At 43.9% G+C, this 20,087-nt stretch overlaps 1 protein-coding gene across 2 annotated transcripts; it reads left to right on the plus strand.

Annotated features, from left to right (window-relative positions):
- Nucleotides 1–2,059: 2,059 nt before the first annotated feature.
- LOC131184528 (protein PML-like) lies at nt 2,060–18,325 on the plus strand. 2 transcript variants are annotated; one of them, XM_058155920.1, is made up of 9 exons: nt 2,060–2,240; nt 4,930–5,411; nt 6,918–7,495; nt 8,431–8,481; nt 8,978–9,015; nt 10,560–10,803; nt 11,633–11,700; nt 13,689–13,815; nt 16,781–18,325. In XM_058155920.1, exons 1-9 carry the CDS (start codon nt 2,190–2,192, stop codon nt 17,509–17,511), a joined length of 2,370 nt encoding a protein of 789 aa, XP_058011903.1. In that variant the 5' UTR covers nt 2,060–2,189; the 3' UTR covers nt 17,512–18,325. The 2 variants fall into 2 exon arrangements, with proteins under 2 accessions (XP_058011903.1, XP_058011904.1); XM_058155921.1 differs by having other exon boundaries at nt 16,784–18,325.
- Nucleotides 18,326–20,087: the final 1,762 nt, after the last annotated feature.

The raw sequence follows: 20,087 nt of genomic DNA on the forward strand, positions 1-20,087 counted from the left end.
GAGAGGTCTACCACCACTGAGCATCTTCAAAAGGGGAGGGGGGGAGAGACCCCACATTTCAACCCTGAGCTACCAATATAGGGGGTTGAGGGAAGGAAGGAAGGAAGGAAAGAAGATTATAAATAAAAATGTACAATTACGAAATGATAGATTGGGTGAAAATGGAAAAGAAACTGAAAAGAAAGTATATAATATTAGAAAATTGGATTTTACTTAGTTACAATTTTTGCCAGAATATTCTCTTTTTTTTGTAATTTTTATCCATATTCTAATATTTGAATATGTTAAATTGTATAAGATAGGATATGGCCAATACTCTGTTCATAAATTATGTATGTGTGTGTGGGGGAAATTAAAAAATCAATCAAAACTTATATATATGTGTGTGTATGTGCGTGCATATGTATGTATGTAGGTAGGTAGATAGGTAGGTAGGTCTTGGCATATTCGGGTCTTTTCCCGTGTAAGGTTGAGAGTATCTTGGCGACGTTTCGACGAGGTCTCACTCGTCATCTTTCCTTCTTTCTTTCCTTTCCTTTCTTCCTTCTCCCCTTCCTCCTTTCCTTCCTTCTCCCCTTTCCTTTTTTCCCTTCTTTCCTTTCCTTCTTTCCTTCTTTTCTTCCCTTCCTTCTCCTCCATCATTCCTCCCTCCCTTCCTTTTTTCCTCCTCCCTTCCTCTTCCTCTCGCTCTTTTCTTCCCTTCTCTCCATCCAGCTCCCTTTCTTCCAGGTCCATTTGACTTCTAAAATTTATCTTTATTTATTTATTTTTGCCACACAGTATATATAAGCATAAGCATGAAATTACTTTACAATATATGAGCATATATAAGTATGAGTATGTAATAACTATATTAATTGGATATAACTAAAGGAAACCCAAATTCAAATACAGTGATGGCTCAGTAGCACCTAAATTCTGTAGAGTCATATGCAAAAATGAAACCAGCAAAAGAAATTTCATCTATACTATAAACACAATTGCCAGAAACAACCTCAGCTATAACAAACTTAGAGCTAGACCAGACTTATCATTCCTACAACGTATTAGATCCCGTGAACTTCGTTCAGAGCTCATCTCTGACATTAATACAATTGAACGCATCCAGAAATATTTTACAAGAAGAGTTCTCTGCTCCTCTGAAAACAACAAAATACCTTATATACCACCAGACTTGAAATCCTGGGATTAGAAAACTTAGAACTCCGCCGAATCCGACATGACCTGTGTTTAACACACAGAATCATCTATTGCAATGTCCTTCCTGTTAAAGACTACTTCAGCTTCAATTGCAACAATACAAGAGCAAACAATAGATTCAAACTTAATGTTAACCGCTTCAATCTTGATTGCAGAAAATATGACTTCAGTAACAGAGTTGTTAACGCTTGGAACACACTACCTGACTCTGTGGTCTCTTCTCAGAATCCCCAAAGCTTCAACCAAAAACTGTCTACTACTGACCTCATCCCATTCCTAAAAGGACTATAAGGGGCGTGCATAAGAGCACAAAAGTGCCTACCGTTCCTGTCCTATTGTTCCCTTTCATGATATCAAATTAATATAGTTATTGCATACTTTTACTTATATATATATATGTTTTTATGATGTGTTGTTGTTTTATATCAATGTTTGCGTATACTGTTGTGACAAAATAAAATAAAATAAAATAAAAAGAAACAATAGGACAGGAACGGTAGGCACGCTTGTGCTGTTATGCACGCAACAGATTTCCCAATTCAAGAAACAAAGATATGGAGAGCAGGGGATGCCAGAGGGCAAGATTCCCTCCCCTCTCCCCTTTCGACACCCCCCCCTCTCTCTTGAATTTTTGAATGCTAGCCAGGATGAACTGGATGCTAGCCAGGATAGCCTACTACTATCCCTGGAGCATCCCCCCCTCCCTCCCAGCTGGAACATTCCCCTGCTTGCAAGGCAGTGCTCCCCACACCACCCACCCACCCACCCACCGCCCAGGGGAAACGTGACAAACGTCTGAATCCTCCTGGCTGGGGGGAGGGGGGAGGAGGAGGAGGAAGAGGAGGGCGCCAGGGAGAGTCACGGGTCTCCTCCTTTCCCAAGAGGTAAGAGGCGGGTAGGTTGCAAGGAAAACGAAAGTTGAACGCTTCCGCAGATCGCGTCGTCCTTGCGGGGTTGGAAAGGGCTGCTCGGATTGCAAACGGAGTGCGATGGCCGGGGAAGCCCCTGCGGAGCCCGAGGCGCCCTCCTGCCAGTTGACGGTAAGCTTCGGAGGTCGCGCCGGGCGCGGTGGGCGAAGGTTTTCCCCGGTTTTGTTCCAAAGTAACCGGGGTAGGTGGGAGGTGGGTGGGCGGTGGCCGGTCAGCTCCGGGGCAGAAAGAGAGCAGAGGTGTTTAGACCTTGAATGCTGAACACTTTCTTGCAGCTGGAGGGTGGGGGGAGAAGCTCTCCGCTCCCCCGTCCCCTCCACCTGCATGGTCCCATCTAAGAGTTCTACAGGTAGGATGGAGCGAGAGACGGGAGATGCTTGCCCTTAGAACAGGGGTCTCCAACCTTGGCAGCTTTAAGCTTTGCTGGCTGGGGGACTCTGGGAGTTGAAGTCCACTAAGCTTAAAGCTGCCAAGGTTGGAGACCCCTGCCTTAGAACAAGGGGGGCTGCTTCCCCCTTGAGAAGGGCTTGCAAAGACCCATAAACGCCCCCCCCCGCCCCATCCTCCATTCCCCCCTTCCCTCTTCAGCATCTCCCCATCCAGTTTCTTTTCCTCCTTTTCCTTTAATTTTCTTTTTTTCTTCCTTCCTTCCTGGTTCTGGGTGCTTCAGGTATGCCTCTCGGGGTGGATTCCAAGCACCTGGGCCGTTTTTTTTTGAAGCAGGGGTGTGTTAACCCTTCAGCAGACTTAAGCACGAGCTTCCGGCACCAAGCCTACAGGGGTACCGCAAAGTTGAGAAAGAAAGAAAGAAAGAAAAAATAAACAGCCAATGAAGTTATAATGAAGTTATAAGGGGCGTGCATAAGAGCACAAAAGTGCCTACCGTTCCTGTCCTATTTTTCCCTTCATTATATCAAATTAATATAGCTGATGCATATTTTTTTACATATATATATATAGGTCTTTGGTTGTTCGGGTTTTCTCCCGTGTAAAATTGGAAGTGTCTTGGCGACGTTTCGACGAAGTCTCATTCGTCATCTTCAGGCTTCAGCTTCGTGCTTCTGGGAGCACGAAAGCTGAGAAGCACGCTGAAGCCTGAAGATGACGAATGAGACTTCGTCAAACGCCGCCAAGACACTTCCAATTTTACACGGAGAAAACCCAACAACCAAAGACCTATATACAAACACCCGTGAAAACCTCAGAAAATATATATATATATATATATATATATATATATATATATATATATATATATATATATATATATATATATATATATATATATATATATATATATATATATATATATATTCTTCATGATACATTGTTTTATTTATGACAATGTTTGTGTATACTGTTGTGACAAAATGAAATAAATAAAAAAAAGTTTGTACAAGATGTACAAAGGAGCTGGGGGGGGGCAGCAAGATTTGTTAGTGCTTAGGGCACCAGTGGATGCGGTGGCTCAATGGCTAAGATGCTGAGCTTGTCGATCAAAATGTCGGCAGTTCAGCGGGTCGAATCCTTAGTGCCGCGTAACGGGGTGAGCTCCGGTGACTTGTCCCAGCTTCGGCCAACCTAGCAGTTCGAAAGCCCGTAAAAAAAATGCAAGTAGAAAAAATAGGGACCACCTTTGGTGGGAAGGTAACAGAGTTCCGTGTGCCTTTGGCATTGAGTCATGCTGGCCACATGACCACGGAGACGTCTTCGGACAGAGCTGGCTCTTTGGCTTTGAAACGGAGATGAGCACGCCCCCTAGAGTCGGGAACAACCAGCACATATGCACCAGCGAGCCTCAATCCACCACTGTTCGGAAGGAATCCCTGTCTTCCAGATCAAGTTGGACTGCATCTCCCATGAACCCCGGCCAACATGGGAGTTGGAGTCAGCAACAGTTGGAAAGCCGGACTTGACTTCTATAGCTAAGGAGTTTCAGTCAGGCAGGAAACAGAAGGAACGAATTCTACTTTTTTGTAAGGCTAAAATCTTGCAAGGCCTAAAGATTCAGACTTTTTGCTGCTACTTTAAATGGGTTGATCCGATAGAAAAGGTACTCAAACTTATTCCTCTGCCCTATGAGTCACTAAGGGCTCCTGCCTCTGTTCTCCGGTTGTATTATCTCTTCCCTTCCTCCCCCCAAGGTCATCCACGCAGTCCTTTACATCAGCTACCGAATTGAGAACTGAGTTAGAGAAGCAGTCATTTAATACAAGACCATTGTTTCTCAACTTCAGCCTCTTGAAGATTAGTGGACTCCAATTCCCAGAATTCCTCCCCCCACCCAAATCAATCTTCTGGGGGAATTCTGGGCGTTGAAGTCTACCGGTCTTCAAGTTGAGAAAAACGGAGCTCATGGGTTGATGATTTCCACTCCAGGACATCTGGAAATCTTCCAGATTTTAACTCCCAGAATTCTCAGCCTGGGCCATGCTTGCTGGGGAATTCTGGGAATGGAAATCAACCAATCTGAGAGCGGCTGAGATTGGCAAAGATTGGGTTTAGATTTTTTATGCAAAAAAAAAAAAAAAAAGGAAAACGAACAGCTTTGGAAGGAAACCAAATAACCCCGTGTGGTGGTGTTACGGTAAGTTCTCCTCTTGTTTGCTTTTTGGTTGGCAGTTGACTTCCTCCTCCGTCATTCAAAAGAACTTAGCAAAACCAAAATTGTTGGGACAGGAGAGAGTCTGAAAAATCACCAAAGCCCTCCCACCACACCCAACTTATTCCTTTCCAGTTGCGTTCATAGAACTGTGTTGGGTTAATCGTGATGTTCCTCTTGTGACTTCCTCTTCCACAGGTGATGAATGAAGAGTTTCAGTTCCTCCTATGTGACAGGTGCCACGCAGAGGTCCCATACCCCAAACTCCTGCCCTGCCTTCACAATCTGTGCTCCCAGTGCCTTGAAGGAAACAATCCAACCGATCTCTGCGTCATCTGTGGAACACCACACTTCCACCTTGCAGAGGCCCCCGAAACTCTGAATAACGTCTTCTTTGCCAACCTTCAAGCCAAGTTCAGTATCTACCGGAAGGTCACTAGGAGCAGATCCCCGGTTTGTGACAACTGTAAGAAAGAGGCAGAGTTTTGGTGTTCCACCTGCGAGGAGTTCCTTTGCCTCTTGTGCTTTCGAAGCCACCAGAGGTACCTGAAGAAAGACAGTCACGAAGCCAGACCACTGAAGGACTTCCAGGCACAATCTTGCAAAGACTTCCTCTCGACCATCAGAAAACCCAACACCATGTTTTGTTCCAAGGCGGGGCACAGCACCCAAATGTTAAGGTAGGTTGTCCATCTCTGCTTCATTCTCAAGTGGAGAATCTGTTTTAAGCCACCACCATGTTGCCCATCGCCTGGTTTTCTAACCTGCCCAGAAATGGATGGTTTTCGAATCTGGGGCAAAAAGCAGTGAAGTTTGTTGTTCCAATAGACATCTGAAGAGCAAGGCGTAGAGAAGTTTGGAACTAACTAGCTTAAGAGTTAGGGACGCAGTAGCTCAGTGGCTAAGACGGTGAGCTTGTCGATTGAAAGGTCGGCAGTTCAGCGGTTCGAATCCCTAGTGCTGCGTAACTGGGTTAGCTCCCGTACCTTGTCCCAGCTTCTGCCAACCTAGCAGTTCGAAAGTAGATAAAAAATGCAAGTAGAAAAATAGGAACCACCTTTGGTGGGAAGGTAACAGCGTTCTTTGCATCTTTGGCATTGAGTCATGCCGGCCACATGACCACGGAGACGTCTTCGGACAGCGCTGGCTCTTTGGCTTTGAAATGGAGATGAGCACCGCCCCCTAGAGTCAGGAACGACTAGCACATCTGTGCGAGGGGAACCTTCACCTTTACCTTTTAGCTAAGAGTTAGTTCAACTAAGACCATGGGAAGAAGAGAAGTGCCACCAGCTTTAATGAAATAAGTACCAGTTGGGTTTCCAGGACACTCAGCATGGCTTGTAGAATATAAGTCCCAGTTCACCCAACATTCTGCGGTATAAGGCAATGTGGGAATATCCTCCGAAGCTTAAGTTTCAGGAAATGAGATCTCATTCTTGCAGACAAGTCTCCAGTTTCTCAGGATGGAAGTATCTTAGCTTGGACAATCATGAATCTGGATATTTCTTTAAGGACAATTGTTCTAGCTTTGTATCTCTAGCTAGGTTTAACTAGGCTAATCTTAGTTTGGAGAACTGAGGCAGAGAGATCCTTGAATCCCACTTCACATTCAATTCTCCATGGGATCCTTGGTCCTCTCTCAGGTTGGGGTCCTTGGGGTCCTGAGCTCCAAGGTCAGAAAGTATCAAGGATCCCACAGTTCAACCCTGAGTTAGAAATATTCTATCATTATTCTATCGGTTCTATTATGAAGAGCTTTATCTTAATATTGATGGTTTATTTCCTCCATAGTTTTAATCAAGTAGGTCTTGTATTCAAAGCAACAGGTAGCTTGGACAGTCATAAATCTGGATATTTAAGGACAATTGTTCAATGCTTGCTGGGTTTAACTAGGCCAATCTTTGCTTGGAGGCCTCAAACAGATCCCTTCTGTTCCTCCTAAAAAGACATTTCTCCCAATCTTCAGCAGTAAATAGTGTATTTCCTCCATAGTTTTAATCTAGTAGTTTTACTCAACAAGTAATGTTTTTCTCCTCCTTAATGGGATGGTGACATGCTTGAAGATGCTCAGGTGTCTAACATGATCTGACTGGGTGCTAAAGACCCAGTTTTGAGGTCCGTGAAGTAATCAGGGATGGACAGCAGCCCAATTGGAAATCACAAGCTTTGCCTTTCTTCTTCCCCAGCCTCTATTGTAGGCAGTGTAGTCAATCCATGTGTGCTGTTTGTGCCCTACTGGACAGCGAGCACATGGGTCAACATTGCGACATCAGCCAGGAAATCCAACTTAGGCAGAATGAATTGCAGAACATGAGCGCGGAGCTGAGGGAGAAGAAGGACGTCTACGACAGGAACTCCAGCAGCCTTGAGGAACTGGTGAGAAACATGGAGCGGTTGAGAAATGAGACGCAAGAGCTGATCCAGCAGAAGATAGAGGAGATGATCCAGATGCTGCGAGAAAAGGGCGAAGGGTTCTTAGCAGAAGTAGAGGCCCATCATAACCACCAGGTCCAAGACGTGAAGAAGAAGCTGCAGGAGATGGATGGAGTGGTCCAGAGAATCACATCCAGCCAGAGGTTGGTAGAGAAGTTGCATATCTATGCTTCTGGCCAGGAGGTGTTGGAGATGCATCCTTTCCTGAAAAAGTCCATGATGGAGCTCAGAAGGAAACAGCCCTCTATGGCAGAGAGAATCGAAGTGAGGAACTTCCTAGAAACCAAGAGCCAACTTCAAAATTTGCTCGAAAGAGTGACAAGAGACAGAGGTAAGATTTTGCACAGATATGCAGTTAGTCTTCCATTTATAACAATTGGAATTTCTGTCACTGAGCAACGCAGTTATTAAGCCAGTCGTCAGGGAAATGGACCGAATTTTAGGATCATTTCTACCACGGTCATTAAGTGACTCATGCGGTCATTCAGTGAATCCAGCTTCCCCCATTGACTTCACTTGTTGGAAGCCAGCTATATTGTAAGCCACCCAGAGTCGTTGGGTATGAGATGGGTGGCAAATAAATTTCATAATAAATAAATAAACTAGGAAAGACACAAATTGTATTCATAGCCGTGGACTGCAGAATGTTGCTGCAAACTGCCATAAATGGCAGTAATTCCCTCCCAACGCCTCTCCCAACTGCCTCTCCTTTAAACTCCATCCCCAGGTGTGCCTTGTGAAGGGAATCGGGGCCCTTTCCTTCCTCGTAAGCCACACAATCCATATTGCTCTCTTCTCTGTTCCTCCCTGCATTGCCTAGGATGAGGAGGGGGTGGGCCTTGGTCTTCATCTAAACCCCCTCTCCCTTGTTCTACTTCTTTCCTTGTTCTGTCCTCCCTCGCCTCCGTCCAAGTGATGGCTTAATTAGCTGGCACTATCAGCTCTGGCAGTAGAATAGCCAGCGTATGCCAAGAGCCTTCATTATCTTCCTGGTGAGCCAGGGAGAGCTGGTGAGTCACCCAGGAACAAACGTCAGCTCAATCAGTGGATCCTGGAGCTGAGCCAGGGAAGCCAGTGCTCCCGAGATAAGTCCTGACGGCCCTTCCCCCTCACTGTCCAAGTCACTTTCTGGCAGGAGGCCCGGCTCGGGGGGCGCAGACCCAACACCCCTGCTCTGCCCAGCCTGACTTTGCCCTTCCCCAGTTTCCTCCACAGCCAACGGAACCACTCTCCCGCTCTCTGCCAGCTGTTTGTCTTCTGTTTCAGATTCAGACTCCAACTTTCCCAGAGGATCTGGAGCTACGACACCAACACCAGGTACCAGTTTAATAATGTCTTTTAAGAAACTAGATCAGGGCTCACCAAACTTGACAACTATAAGAGAGGTGAACTTCAGCTCCCAGAATTCCTCCGCCAGCCATACATGGAATTCTGGGACTTGAAGTCCACAAATTATTAAAGTAGTTCCATGCCAGTACTCTAGCCCAGGGGTCTCCAACCAGGGTGACTTTAAGACTTGTGGGCTTCAACTCCCAGAATTCCATGTACGGCTGTCGGAGGAATTGTGGGAGTTGAAGTCCACAAGTCTTAAAGTCACCCCGGTTGGAGCCCCCTGGGCTAGCGTACTAGCATGGAACTACTTTAATAACGATAGCTGTATTTAATCTATTATTGCATTTTCCAGGGTCCCAAACACATAGCTTTCTGGAAGAGGCAGTACTGCCAGCAAAAACTATAGAATTACATTTTTTATGATTGCGTCTTTACTCTCTTGTCCTGTTTTCTAATCCTTTTTGTTTTCTGCCTTCTTTAGAAACTGTTCCAGCTAAACCCCAAACAGAGCCTCAGGAGGTGAGCTGGCTTCCACGGATACCCTATATATACAGACTGTATGTTGCATTACAGCGCAGATGTGTTACCCTGCAGCAGCTCAAAATCAGGAGCCCTTACTGAGGAATGTTAAGGTTTTAAGGAAGAGATTAGACAAAGATTTGTCTGAAATGGTATGAGGTTTCCTGCGTGAGTTGCGGGTTGGACTAGAAGACCTCCAAAGCCCCTTCCAACTCGGTTATTCTGAATTTGTTTGTTAAAAGGCATAGGTTTTGTGAGTTACAGCACGTGCTATCGGATGCAAATGTCATTGCCAATCAAAATATTCAGAGGTCAACGTTGACCCTTAAAACGAAGACTCAGGTTTTGTACTAGACTGTGTAAATTCCTGTACAGGTAGGAACAGACGAACAGAGGAGTTGGAAGGGACCCTTGGAGGTCTTCTAGCCCAACCCCCTGCTCAGGTAGGAAACCCTGTGTCATTTCAGACAGATGGTTGTCCAATCTCTTCTTAAAAACTTCCAGTAGACTTCGAATTACGACCACAGTTTACGTGGCTCAGTGAAACATTTTCCTAAGTGAGTTTTGATTCCATTTTATGACTCTTTTTGCCCCTGTCAACGCTGACAGCAGCCCCGTTTGTTAAATGAATCACTACAGTCGTTAAATTTGCAACAGCGTCATTAAGTCAATCTGGCTTCCCCGTTGACTTTGATGGTCAAAAAGTCACAAAAGGGGATCACGTGAGCCCCACCCCCACCCCCCGGACACTGCAACCGTCATAAATACCTGCCAGTTGCCAAGTGTTTGAATTTGGATCACACGATTGTGGGATGCCGCCACGGTCGTAAGTGTGAGAAACGGTCCTAGGATCCTTTTTTCAGTGCCGTTGTAACTTCAAACGGTCACTAAATGAATGGTTGTAAACGAAGGACTACCTGTGCCCAAGATACGCCTCTCACTGTTGTGGTCCACCAGCAGCCTACGGAGCTGGGAACGGAGTCGGACAACGATGAGGCTGAAATGGGGCCAGGGCCATCAGGGAGTGAGGTGGAGACTCCAGAGCCTCCAGAGACTGATAGTAGTGAGGCAGAGGAACAGGAGGAGCCTGTTCCTGATGCACGCATGAGAAGAGCTGCCAGAAGGCAAGAGCAGCTCAAGCAGAAAGGACAACTCAGAAGTAGGGCCAGGAGATGATTGGCCCCTCCCATAAGGCTTAAAACAGACCAGCAACGGCGTTTGGGCTTTGCTGGAAAAACAACGTTGGTAGCTTCATCTTCTTGCATTTGTTTCATATCGGTGTCTTCTGAACGTTTGCCCAGAAAGGCCTTTGGCAGTTTGCCTAATTGGACCAAGGTTGGCGATAGGACTGAGGAATTTGTGTTGGGAAGAATTTGTTTTAATTTGAGTTGAACGATGCTGGGAATGAAGTAATTTTCAGCTGTTCGAATAAAGTTTGTTTGTTTTGTTTTCACAAACTGAGTTTCCTACTACCTACTGGGGCCTGGGTCACAGCACTCGCCACAGAAATATCATCATTACTTTTTCTTTTGTTTTTCTTCTAGAACCTTTTTGGAAGATCATCGCTAAAAAGGGAATACGTTGAAGAGGCAACCAACACCACCGGCCATCCCAAAATGGTCAAAATTGAGCCGTTAAACAATGAGGAAACCTTGATGAACAAACCGGGGACCAGTTATGGATCCACTGGAGGTCCTTATGTCACAGGAAGCCAAAGAGGCCTCAGAGAAACCCCTGAGGATACCCTACTGGTTGCTGCTGAGGAGTATTCAAATTCATCTGATCTAGGTAGCGTGTTACGTTCAGGATTACCCCATCTTGAAACTTGAAAAGAGAATTTCACTTCATGCGTAAAATAGATTCTATTTTGGGAGGTATGACGGACAGTTTCTTTCTGGCCGAAGTTCATTCCATGGAAGGCCTGAGAATAATGCGGCCACAAAGATGATAATGGTGATGGTTGATGAAAAGTGGAGAGACCCAATTACAGGACCAATGGGGGCCCTGTTAGAAGGCCTGAAAGTTGGGAACCTCCTAGAGAAAGTCTATCTATGTGGTCACTAGACATTTGTTGTTGTTAGTTGTGAAGTCGTGTCCGACCCATCACGAGCCCATGGACAACGTTCCACCAGGCCTTCCTGTCCTCTACCATCTTCTGGAGTCCATTTAAGATCACGCCTACTGGTTCAGTGACTCCATCCAGCCACCTCGTTCTCTGTCCTCCCCTTCTTCTTTTGCCCTCAATCTTTCCCAGCATTAGGCTCTTCTCCAGGGAGTCCTTCCTTCTCATTAGGTGGCCAAAGGATTTGAGTTTCACCTTCAGGATCTGGCCTTCTAGAGAGCAGTCAGGGTTGATCTCCTCTAGGACTGACTTGTCTGTTCGCCTTGCAGTCCAAGGGACTCGCAGGAGTCTTCTCCAGCACCAGAGTTCAAAGGCCTCAATTCTTTGGCGCTCAGCCATCCTTATGGTCCAACCTTCACAGCCATACATTGCAACTGGGAAATAGACATTAGATGTAGTGATTTGATGCTCACTTAATGGAACATTATCCAAGAAGTAGCTTTTCATTGTGATTTCATTATGGCTATTCCTTAACCTCCGTCCTTTCTTTGGCAGAAAATGACTCTTCGATGAACATTTCTTCAGAAGAAGAAGAATCCACTGATGATGATGATGAAACCGGGGTGAGTCCATAGTCACCTAGGGCCAGAATGCCACCTCCTCTTTGGCATTCTCTTCATAACATGAGTTTCTGCCCCAAGAGCAGGGGTAAAATCTATGTACCTTCTCTACTGGATTGGAAGTGCCCGTGCGTGTCACGCCTGCTATTTTGGACCTCGGCGCATCGCAAAGCCTTCTGCGCATGCACAGAGGGTAAAAAACAGGTTACTTCCTGGTTAAAACAAGGAAGTAATGATGTCCAAGTGGGTGGGCAGAGCTTTGCACTGCCACTGCTACCAGTCCTCCAAACCACCTACTGCTGCCACTACTAGTTCGCCCGAACCGGTGCAAATTGGTAGCATTTCACCCCTGCCCAAGAGGTACAATCAGGGGTGGGATTCTACTGGTTCAGACCGGTTCTGGCGAACCGGTAGTTCCAATGGTGAGCTGAGAGCGAACCAGTTCACTCCAATGATCGGGTTGGCCAGCCCACCCGCCTCTGCGCTTTATTTATCTTTTATCTTCTCAGCTGATTGGCTGAGAATTGTGATTGTGTTACTCCCAAGTGGTAACACAGAAGGTTAGTATTTGTGAAACTGCGCAAAGCACGCAATCACCGAACTGGTTGTTAAACCCGGCAACACCCCACCACTGGGTGCAATGATTTGTAGACCAATCAATTTTTTTTATGAGCAAAATTTTTTATTTTCCATAATAATTCCCACAATTTGACCAGTGTACAATACAATCACTTATCCAACAATCATTCCTATACACGAATTATACTCAATCAGGGCTGCTCGACCGCCACTCCCTCCCTTAATCCTTTCTTCCCTTCTCATCCTTCTTCAACTTTCCCCACCTTCCTTCTCCTCACTTTCCTCCTTCCCCTCCTCCTTCCCACTTCTCACTACCATCCTTTCTAACCCTCTATCTTCTCCTTCTTCTTCTCCTCCTATCCTTTCTTCTCCCTCCCTTCTTTCCTACCTACCCACCTACCTACCTACTTTCTTCCTTCTTTACTCCTCTTTCCTTACCCTTTCCCTTCGGGAGTGGTTACCGAGCAGTCCTGACTTTACACCATTCCAACTTATTTAATTCTACCATTATTCTTGTACAATGGCAACCAATCAATTTATAGTCTTCCTTCCCCCATTCCCCCGAGACTTCCCAGAACAGAATACAGGGTATTGTAACTAACAAACATAATCTAAAATATAACATAAAACATATTCCATTTCACACCATCACACTATCAATTCCCTTCTTTCTTAAACTAATACATAGCAATTCCTAACTTCACTCAAAAACTAATTGATATTTTTTAATCTGATACTTATTTTGAATATAATCAATCCACTTCCTCCATTCCAAAATATATTTTTCTTGTGTGCATTCAAGTAGGCAGAAATTTTTGCCATTTCTGCTAAATTTGATACTTTACTAATCCATTCTCCAATTGTAGGTAAGTCTTCTTTCTTCCAATATTGTGCAATCAATAGTCTTGCAGCAGTTATTAAGTTCAAAATCAGTTTTGTCTCTATAACAGTGCAATCTGGAATTATTCCTAATAAAAAGAACTGTGGAACAAACTTGATCTTCTTTTTCAAAATGTTCTGCATAATCCACCATATTTTAATCCAAAAGGCTTTAACTTTTTTGCAATCAATTTGAGGACATCTATCTATGCCACCTCAAGAAACGATTCACGGATCCTCCTTTCGCTGCATTGGCTGGGACAGCAATATCTCAACTGACCACATCTAAGGTGGAGAAAACAGATTTGGCTCGTTTCACGCGATTTCTTGTCGTGGAAGGAGGATCTTAACTACAATTTATTTACTGCAATATGTCCGTTAGTTCTTGAAGTTAATATGACTCTTGCCTTGACAACTGAGCTTCATGATTCAAATTCTACCACTTTTTACCAAAAATATATCATGATTGAGGGGACAAGTCAAATAGTTCTGGATCTCCAGAGCGTAACATTGATGGTTCATCTTCTTTGCAGGCCTCAGTCCTTCCCCTGGACATCAACCCTACATCACCAGTTGGCCAGAAAATGAGGTATCCGTTAAGCAAACCTGTAGATGTCAGCTTGGAGTCCAGGATCATATTCTTTGATCTCAAGACTCTACGTAAGTGGTCTCCAAGATATTTGTGACCTGGGAGCCAAGTGTGGTCACCTTGCCTGAAGTAGGTCAACTCAACCTTCTGTTTCCTAGAACAGGGGTCTGCAAATTTGGCTCCTTTAAGACTTGCGGACTTCAACTTCCAGAGTTGAGCAAAGACTCCAAGGCAGGCATTTCCTTAAAGTTCCATTTTATTAGAGATGTCATATGGGCACATCTGGGAAAACCCAAATCTGAAGTCTCCCGGGTTTTCCCCACCCAAAGGAAAGTCAAAATCCCTTCCCCTGAACCCACATGTCCATCACATGGTCCAATCTGGTCATCATCCTAACTGGAGCTGTTTCCCAATCACGCCTCTCCAGGTGCAGGCTGAATGTCCTTGACTCCCAGTGAAAGAATGTTGTTATGGCGATACATCTTACCATATATATATGGAATTGAAAAAAATCATTTCCACTTCTACATTTCTGAATTTGGATGAAAAGTTATGCAAGAGACATGAACACTTGAATTGTATCACCTACAATTGTCTTGACTAATCAGCACGGTATAACGTTAACTACTGTAATAATTTAAGTGATACACTGTGGTATTTTTATTTAATATGAGATATTAAACAGGTTCTTTTAAAGTTGCCAATAGTTAAGACAGAATACAAATTATTAAAAATTGCTGATTAGTAAGCTTTTGGGTTCAGTTCAAAGTTATAGTTATTATCTTGACAGCTTTTTACAATACAGCACTGGAATGTACCATATAATGCCTTGCCAGTAAGAAATAACAATAAAAAGTTGAGCAAAGCTGGCTGAGGAACTCTGGGAGTTGAAGTCCACAAGTCTTAAAGGAGCCAAGTTTGCAGACCCCTGTCCTAGAATGACCTGAAACCATAAAGCATGAGTCACGATCACCATCACCTTTGTCAGGAGTAGCACTAAGGCCCATAGCCTTGAAGGGGTGCAGGTATTCCCAGGAGACTCCATCATTCCATCTTCATCAATCGTTACTGTGGAAGAATGTTCATGATACATGTTGGGTCTCAAAGGGTGATCACAATCTTTTTAATTTAGCACCTAATTTAAAAAATTCAGTATTATTTGCTCTTGCGGCATGCCTCTTTCTTTCTTTCTTTCTTCCTCCCTGCCTCCCTAGTACCAGTAGTCCTTGACTTATGACCACAAATGAACCCAGAATTTATGTTGCTAAGTGAGAAATTTGTTAAAGTGAGTTTTGCCCCATTTTAGAACTTTTCCTGCAACCATTTCAGACAATTGGTCGGCCAATTTCTTCTTAAAAACTTCCAGTAGTCTTTCTTTTTTTAAAAAAATCATTTTTATTCAACGTTTACATCTTTAAATCATAGTTACATTTTTACAGCTTTTCAATACCGGCATTTTTTAATAATATCCATTATATTTCGGCCGACTATACACATTATATACATATGCATTTTGTTTGTTACATACTTATTTATATAATCAATACGTTTTATATACATACCTACTATGCATTAAATATAACATTTCATTATAATATCTTCTCTTTTACTTTTACACTATCCATTAATTTTCAATTCCTTTTCCAGCCAATCATACCATCTGTTCCACATTTCATAATAAATGGTTTCCTCTCTGTACTTAAGTTCCATCGTTAATTTATCTGCTTCTGCACACTCCAGCACCTTTTTAATAATCATCGTATTTGTTGGAGTATATTGTTGCTTCCAGTTTGGGGCAAATGAAATTCTAGCGGCTGTAATTATGTGGAGTATGAGGTATTGAATTTCTTCAGTTATTTTTTGTTTTATAATCCCTAACAAAAATAATTCCGATTTCGTATCTGTTTTTTCCCCCCAGTCATTTCTTCCAACCATTTTTTAAAATTTTAAGCCAGTAATCTCTTGCTTTGGGACATGTCCACCACATGTGGTAGTATGTCCCTTGTGCATGGTTGCCTTTCCAACAGTGCGGTGAATTGTTTGGAGACATCTTAGCCAATCCCGGCGAGGGTAAATGCCACCTATAAAACATTTTATAAATGTTTTCTTTGAAGGCGGCGGACAACGTCATTTTATAGTTTGTTCCCCATATTTTTACCCAATATTCCGAACGTCCAGTAGTCTTTCACTTGCGACCACAACTGAGCCCAACATTTCAGTTGCTAAACGAGACCATTGTTAAGTGAGTTTTGCTCCATTTTAGGACCTTTCCGACCACCGTGACTAAGTGAATGACTGCAGTTGTGAAGTTAGTAATGCCGTTGTTAAGTGAATCGGGCTTCCCCATTGACACTGCTTGTCAGAAGGTCGCAAAAGGGGATCACATGACCCCAGGGACCCTGCAAATGCCCTAAATAAAGGGGCCGGGATAGCTCAGGCAGTAGAGAAGCCTGTTATTAGAACACAGAGCCTGCAATTACTGCAGGTTCGAACTCGGCCCAAGGTTGACTCAGCCTTCCACCCTTTATAAGGTAGGTAAAATGAGGACCCAGATTGTTGGGGGGGCAATAAGTTGACTTTGTAAAAAAATATACAAATAGAATGAGACTATTGCCTTACACCAGGGGTGTCCAAACTTGATCCCTTTAAGACTTTTGGACTTCAACTCCCAGAGTTCCTCAGCCAGCTTTGCTGGCTGAGGGACTCTGGGAGTTGAAGTCCAAAAGTCTTAAAGGGACCAAGTTTGGACACCCCTGCCTTACACATTGTAAGCCGCCCTGAGTCTTCGGAGAAGGGCGGGGTATAAATGTAAACAAAACGAACAAACAAACAAAACAAATATAAACCAGTTGTCAAGCATCCAAATGCAAGTCAGGTGACCATGGGGATCACGTGGCGATTGTAACTTCAAACCGTCACTAAATGAACATTTGTAAGTCGAGGACCATCTGTATTCTTATTTTTGTTTAAGAAACATGTTAAGGTCCATCGCTTTCATCCCTCAACCTGGACCAACAATGTCTCTCTTCAATGCAGCAGGAAATACCCTTCACCTGGCCGCCCTTGGAGAGGGAACCACCATTTTTCGTGTCATGATTTCTTGCCTGGAAAATACAAGCGGCAGAACCAGTGCGTTTGGCGTGGATGAGTTCCTCCAGTACCTCAGCAGCCTCCAGATGCCCATTTTGGTGGGTTACAAGCTGTGGTCCATGGACCTCGCTGCTCTGCTTAATGCCCTTCAGAAAATCAACAGAGAAGAAGTGTTTGAGGCGTCCACCTTTGGTTTCTTGGATGCTTTGCCCCTCATTCGAGAGAAATTCCCTGAAATCTCTAATTATACACTGAAGAATTTAGACAAGATATACCTTTGGGGACAGTTGGACAACACCAATGCGGGCAACTGTGCCAAAACTCTGAAGGACCTCTGTACCATCTTTGAAATTAACAACATGTTCCAGAGGAGGCCTCTAATTCCCTGTTCCAGCTTCAGGTGTTATGCCTCGCTTCAACCTCTCTTGCGGGAGAAAGTCCTGTCCATGCCCTCGGTGCAGACTTTGGCCCTGCACAATGTCTCCCTTAACATACTGCAGTCTGTCTATCAAAACGACCCAGAGAAAGGGCTGAAGAAACTGTGCAGGTGTTTGAACACCAAGCGGAGGATCGGGGAGAAAAAAATTCAACGGTTGAGCAAGATCCGCACCTATTTCCGAAACCTTCTATCATCCTCTCAGTGTTCTTCACTTTTTGGAATTAGGAGTTGGGATTAAAATGACCCACAAGGGAATTCTTCTGAAGTGAAACCACACAAGCCTGGGTGGTATAGCTGGCCAAAGGTCTTCTGGCGTTTCATGAGAACATGACTGAGTTCTCATAGACCTCATCAAAGTGCTTTATGGAATCAATCACAGATGGTTAGGTTTGTTGTGCATTAAGCGGCACCATGAGGCCAACTTTGTGCAGGCAGCATTATGGCTTAAGTAAGACAATGGTTCAATCCAGTCCATTTTGGTATCCCTCAAGGGACTCTTTGATCATACATATGAAATAACTGACGATACGAAATCTGAAAGTCCACCACGAAAGCTCAGTTAGTGTTTTAGGAAGCTGAGAACATCTTCAGTTGTAATTGGGTGAACTTCAACTACTAGCAGCTCCCAAAAAAAACCTAGTCAGTGAGAAGAAAGGCTAGAAGTCATAGTTAATGTCACACGTGCTTTTCCCCCCCCCAGTTCCTATGTGGTCTGATCCAGGAAAAATCTCATCATATATCCTTCATATAGGTTAAATACAACGACGATATTAGAAATTGCAATAAAGTGATAACACTTCAAACTTCCCTTGTGAAATCCCAGACTAAGTTTGCTTCTGATCAACCTCTTTCACCTCTCAAAGCCTACTTGGTCACTTGGAATCCTTAAGTATCTGATTGGTTTGGGAGGTCAGATAATCTTAAGGATTTGAGGTCAAGCTTCTATCCACAAAATGACACATTGAGAATGTGAGATTATCAAGAACAGATGCTTCAACAGACTCCCTTTTTCTACCATAAACGAAAACCAATAAAACTATATTGTCTTTTAAGTTTCTCTTCTCCATTTTCATTGAAACTTGTTTATTAGGACATGCACCTGATATTCCTTTTCTCTAGCTGTGTGTATTCTCCTCCTGCATTGAATCTGAAACCATAACCAGAGTTTGGCTCAGCCGTTAGGTGACTGAGTGTCACACACATGTACAACACACACACATAGATATCTGGTTCTTGTTTAGGAAATGGCAAAGCCATCCTGCAGAATGCAACTATTTTTAAGGCAGTGCTTCCCAATTTTAGCAACTTGAAGATGTCTGGACTTCATCTCCCAGAATTCCCCAGTCAGGGATGCTGGCTACGGAATTCTGGGAGTTGCGGTCTTGACATTTTCAAGGTACCAAGTTTGAGAACCACTGCTTTAAGATGAGATCTTGCCTTGCCTATAAATACCACATTGTTTTACAGTATTTTGGGGACAAAATCCAAGCAGGGATACTGCATCAAGCCATTCTAGTTTATTTGTAGCTTGTGTGGTGTGAACCCAGCCCAAAAGGTAGGGAATTTCCAATTCCAACAAGGATTAACCTTGCCAGACCCATGAATGGCTGAGCTCACACATTCTGTAGCTAGAACATTGCTACTGTTAGATTCTTTTGAACCAGCTGGAATGTCTGCCTAGAGGAGTATATATGAATTATGGCTTCCAAGCATGACCAACTTATTTTTTTTTTATACAGTTACTAAGTAAAGAAAACATAAAAGAAATTTAGTTCCGCAAAATGTCTCTCTGATATACTGTATGTAATTTATTCAGAAACACTAGAATATTTTACCACACACACACACACCCAAACCAATGGTGGAATTCAAAATTTTTACTACCTGTTCTGTGGGCATGGTGTGGCTTGGGGAACGTGGCAGGGGAAGGATATTGCAAAATCTCCATTCCCACCCCACTTGGGCCAGCCAGAGGTGGCATTTGCCGGTTCTCCAAACTACTCAAAATTTCCACTACCGATTCCGTACCAGAACCTGTCAGAACCCGCTGGATTTTACCCCTGCCCCAAACATCTGAAAACGGTTGATCACCCACTACTGTACTGCATTTAGTCAGACCTTGGTCTAAACTTAAGCAAACATCATTCTAGACCTGGATTCAAATTCCCTACCTGACCTCAGAACTTGGGAGAGAAGGCAGTCAGGTTCCCTCAGCCCACCATATCAGGTTGTTTCTGCAGGGATAAAATTAGGGGAGACTCTTACAAATTATATTAAGCACCCAGAGGACAGGTGACTCTCTGTTATTATTGCTTTGGGTTTTACTTCCAAGAGTTTCTTGAGACAAGATGCCCTCTTATCTTGCAGGTTCAAGATGGGGTTTCAACCTGCCTAAAATTCCTCTCCCACTTTCTAAGTCTTGTGGAGGGCTTCTATCTTCTCTGCTCCAGAGCCCTCCTGTGTGTGTCTCTGGAGCAGGGGTCTCCAACCTTGGCAACTTTAAGACTTGTGGACTTCAACTCCCAAGCTGAGGAATTCTGGGAGTTGAAGTCCACAAGTCTTAAAGTTGCCAAGGTTGGAGACCCCTGCTCTGGAGAGTCTCAACCATCCAGGTCATGGTTTTTCCAAAGGTCCTTTTTCTAACAGGCACCTGGACTTTCTTGGTTTTTCCAAAAGGCAAGGGAACTTTTAACAGAATAACAAGACTTGGAAGAGACCTTGAAGGTCCTCTAGTCCAACCCCTGCTCAAAGCAGAAAACCCTACGGCTATTTCAGACAAATGGTTGTCCAATCTTTTCTTGGGGGTTTTTTTCC

The sequence above is a fragment of the Ahaetulla prasina genome, chromosome 13 (genome assembly GCF_028640845.1).
Source record: "Ahaetulla prasina isolate Xishuangbanna chromosome 13, ASM2864084v1, whole genome shotgun sequence".
NCBI classification, from domain to species: Eukaryota; Metazoa; Chordata; class Lepidosauria; order Squamata; family Colubridae; genus Ahaetulla; species Ahaetulla prasina.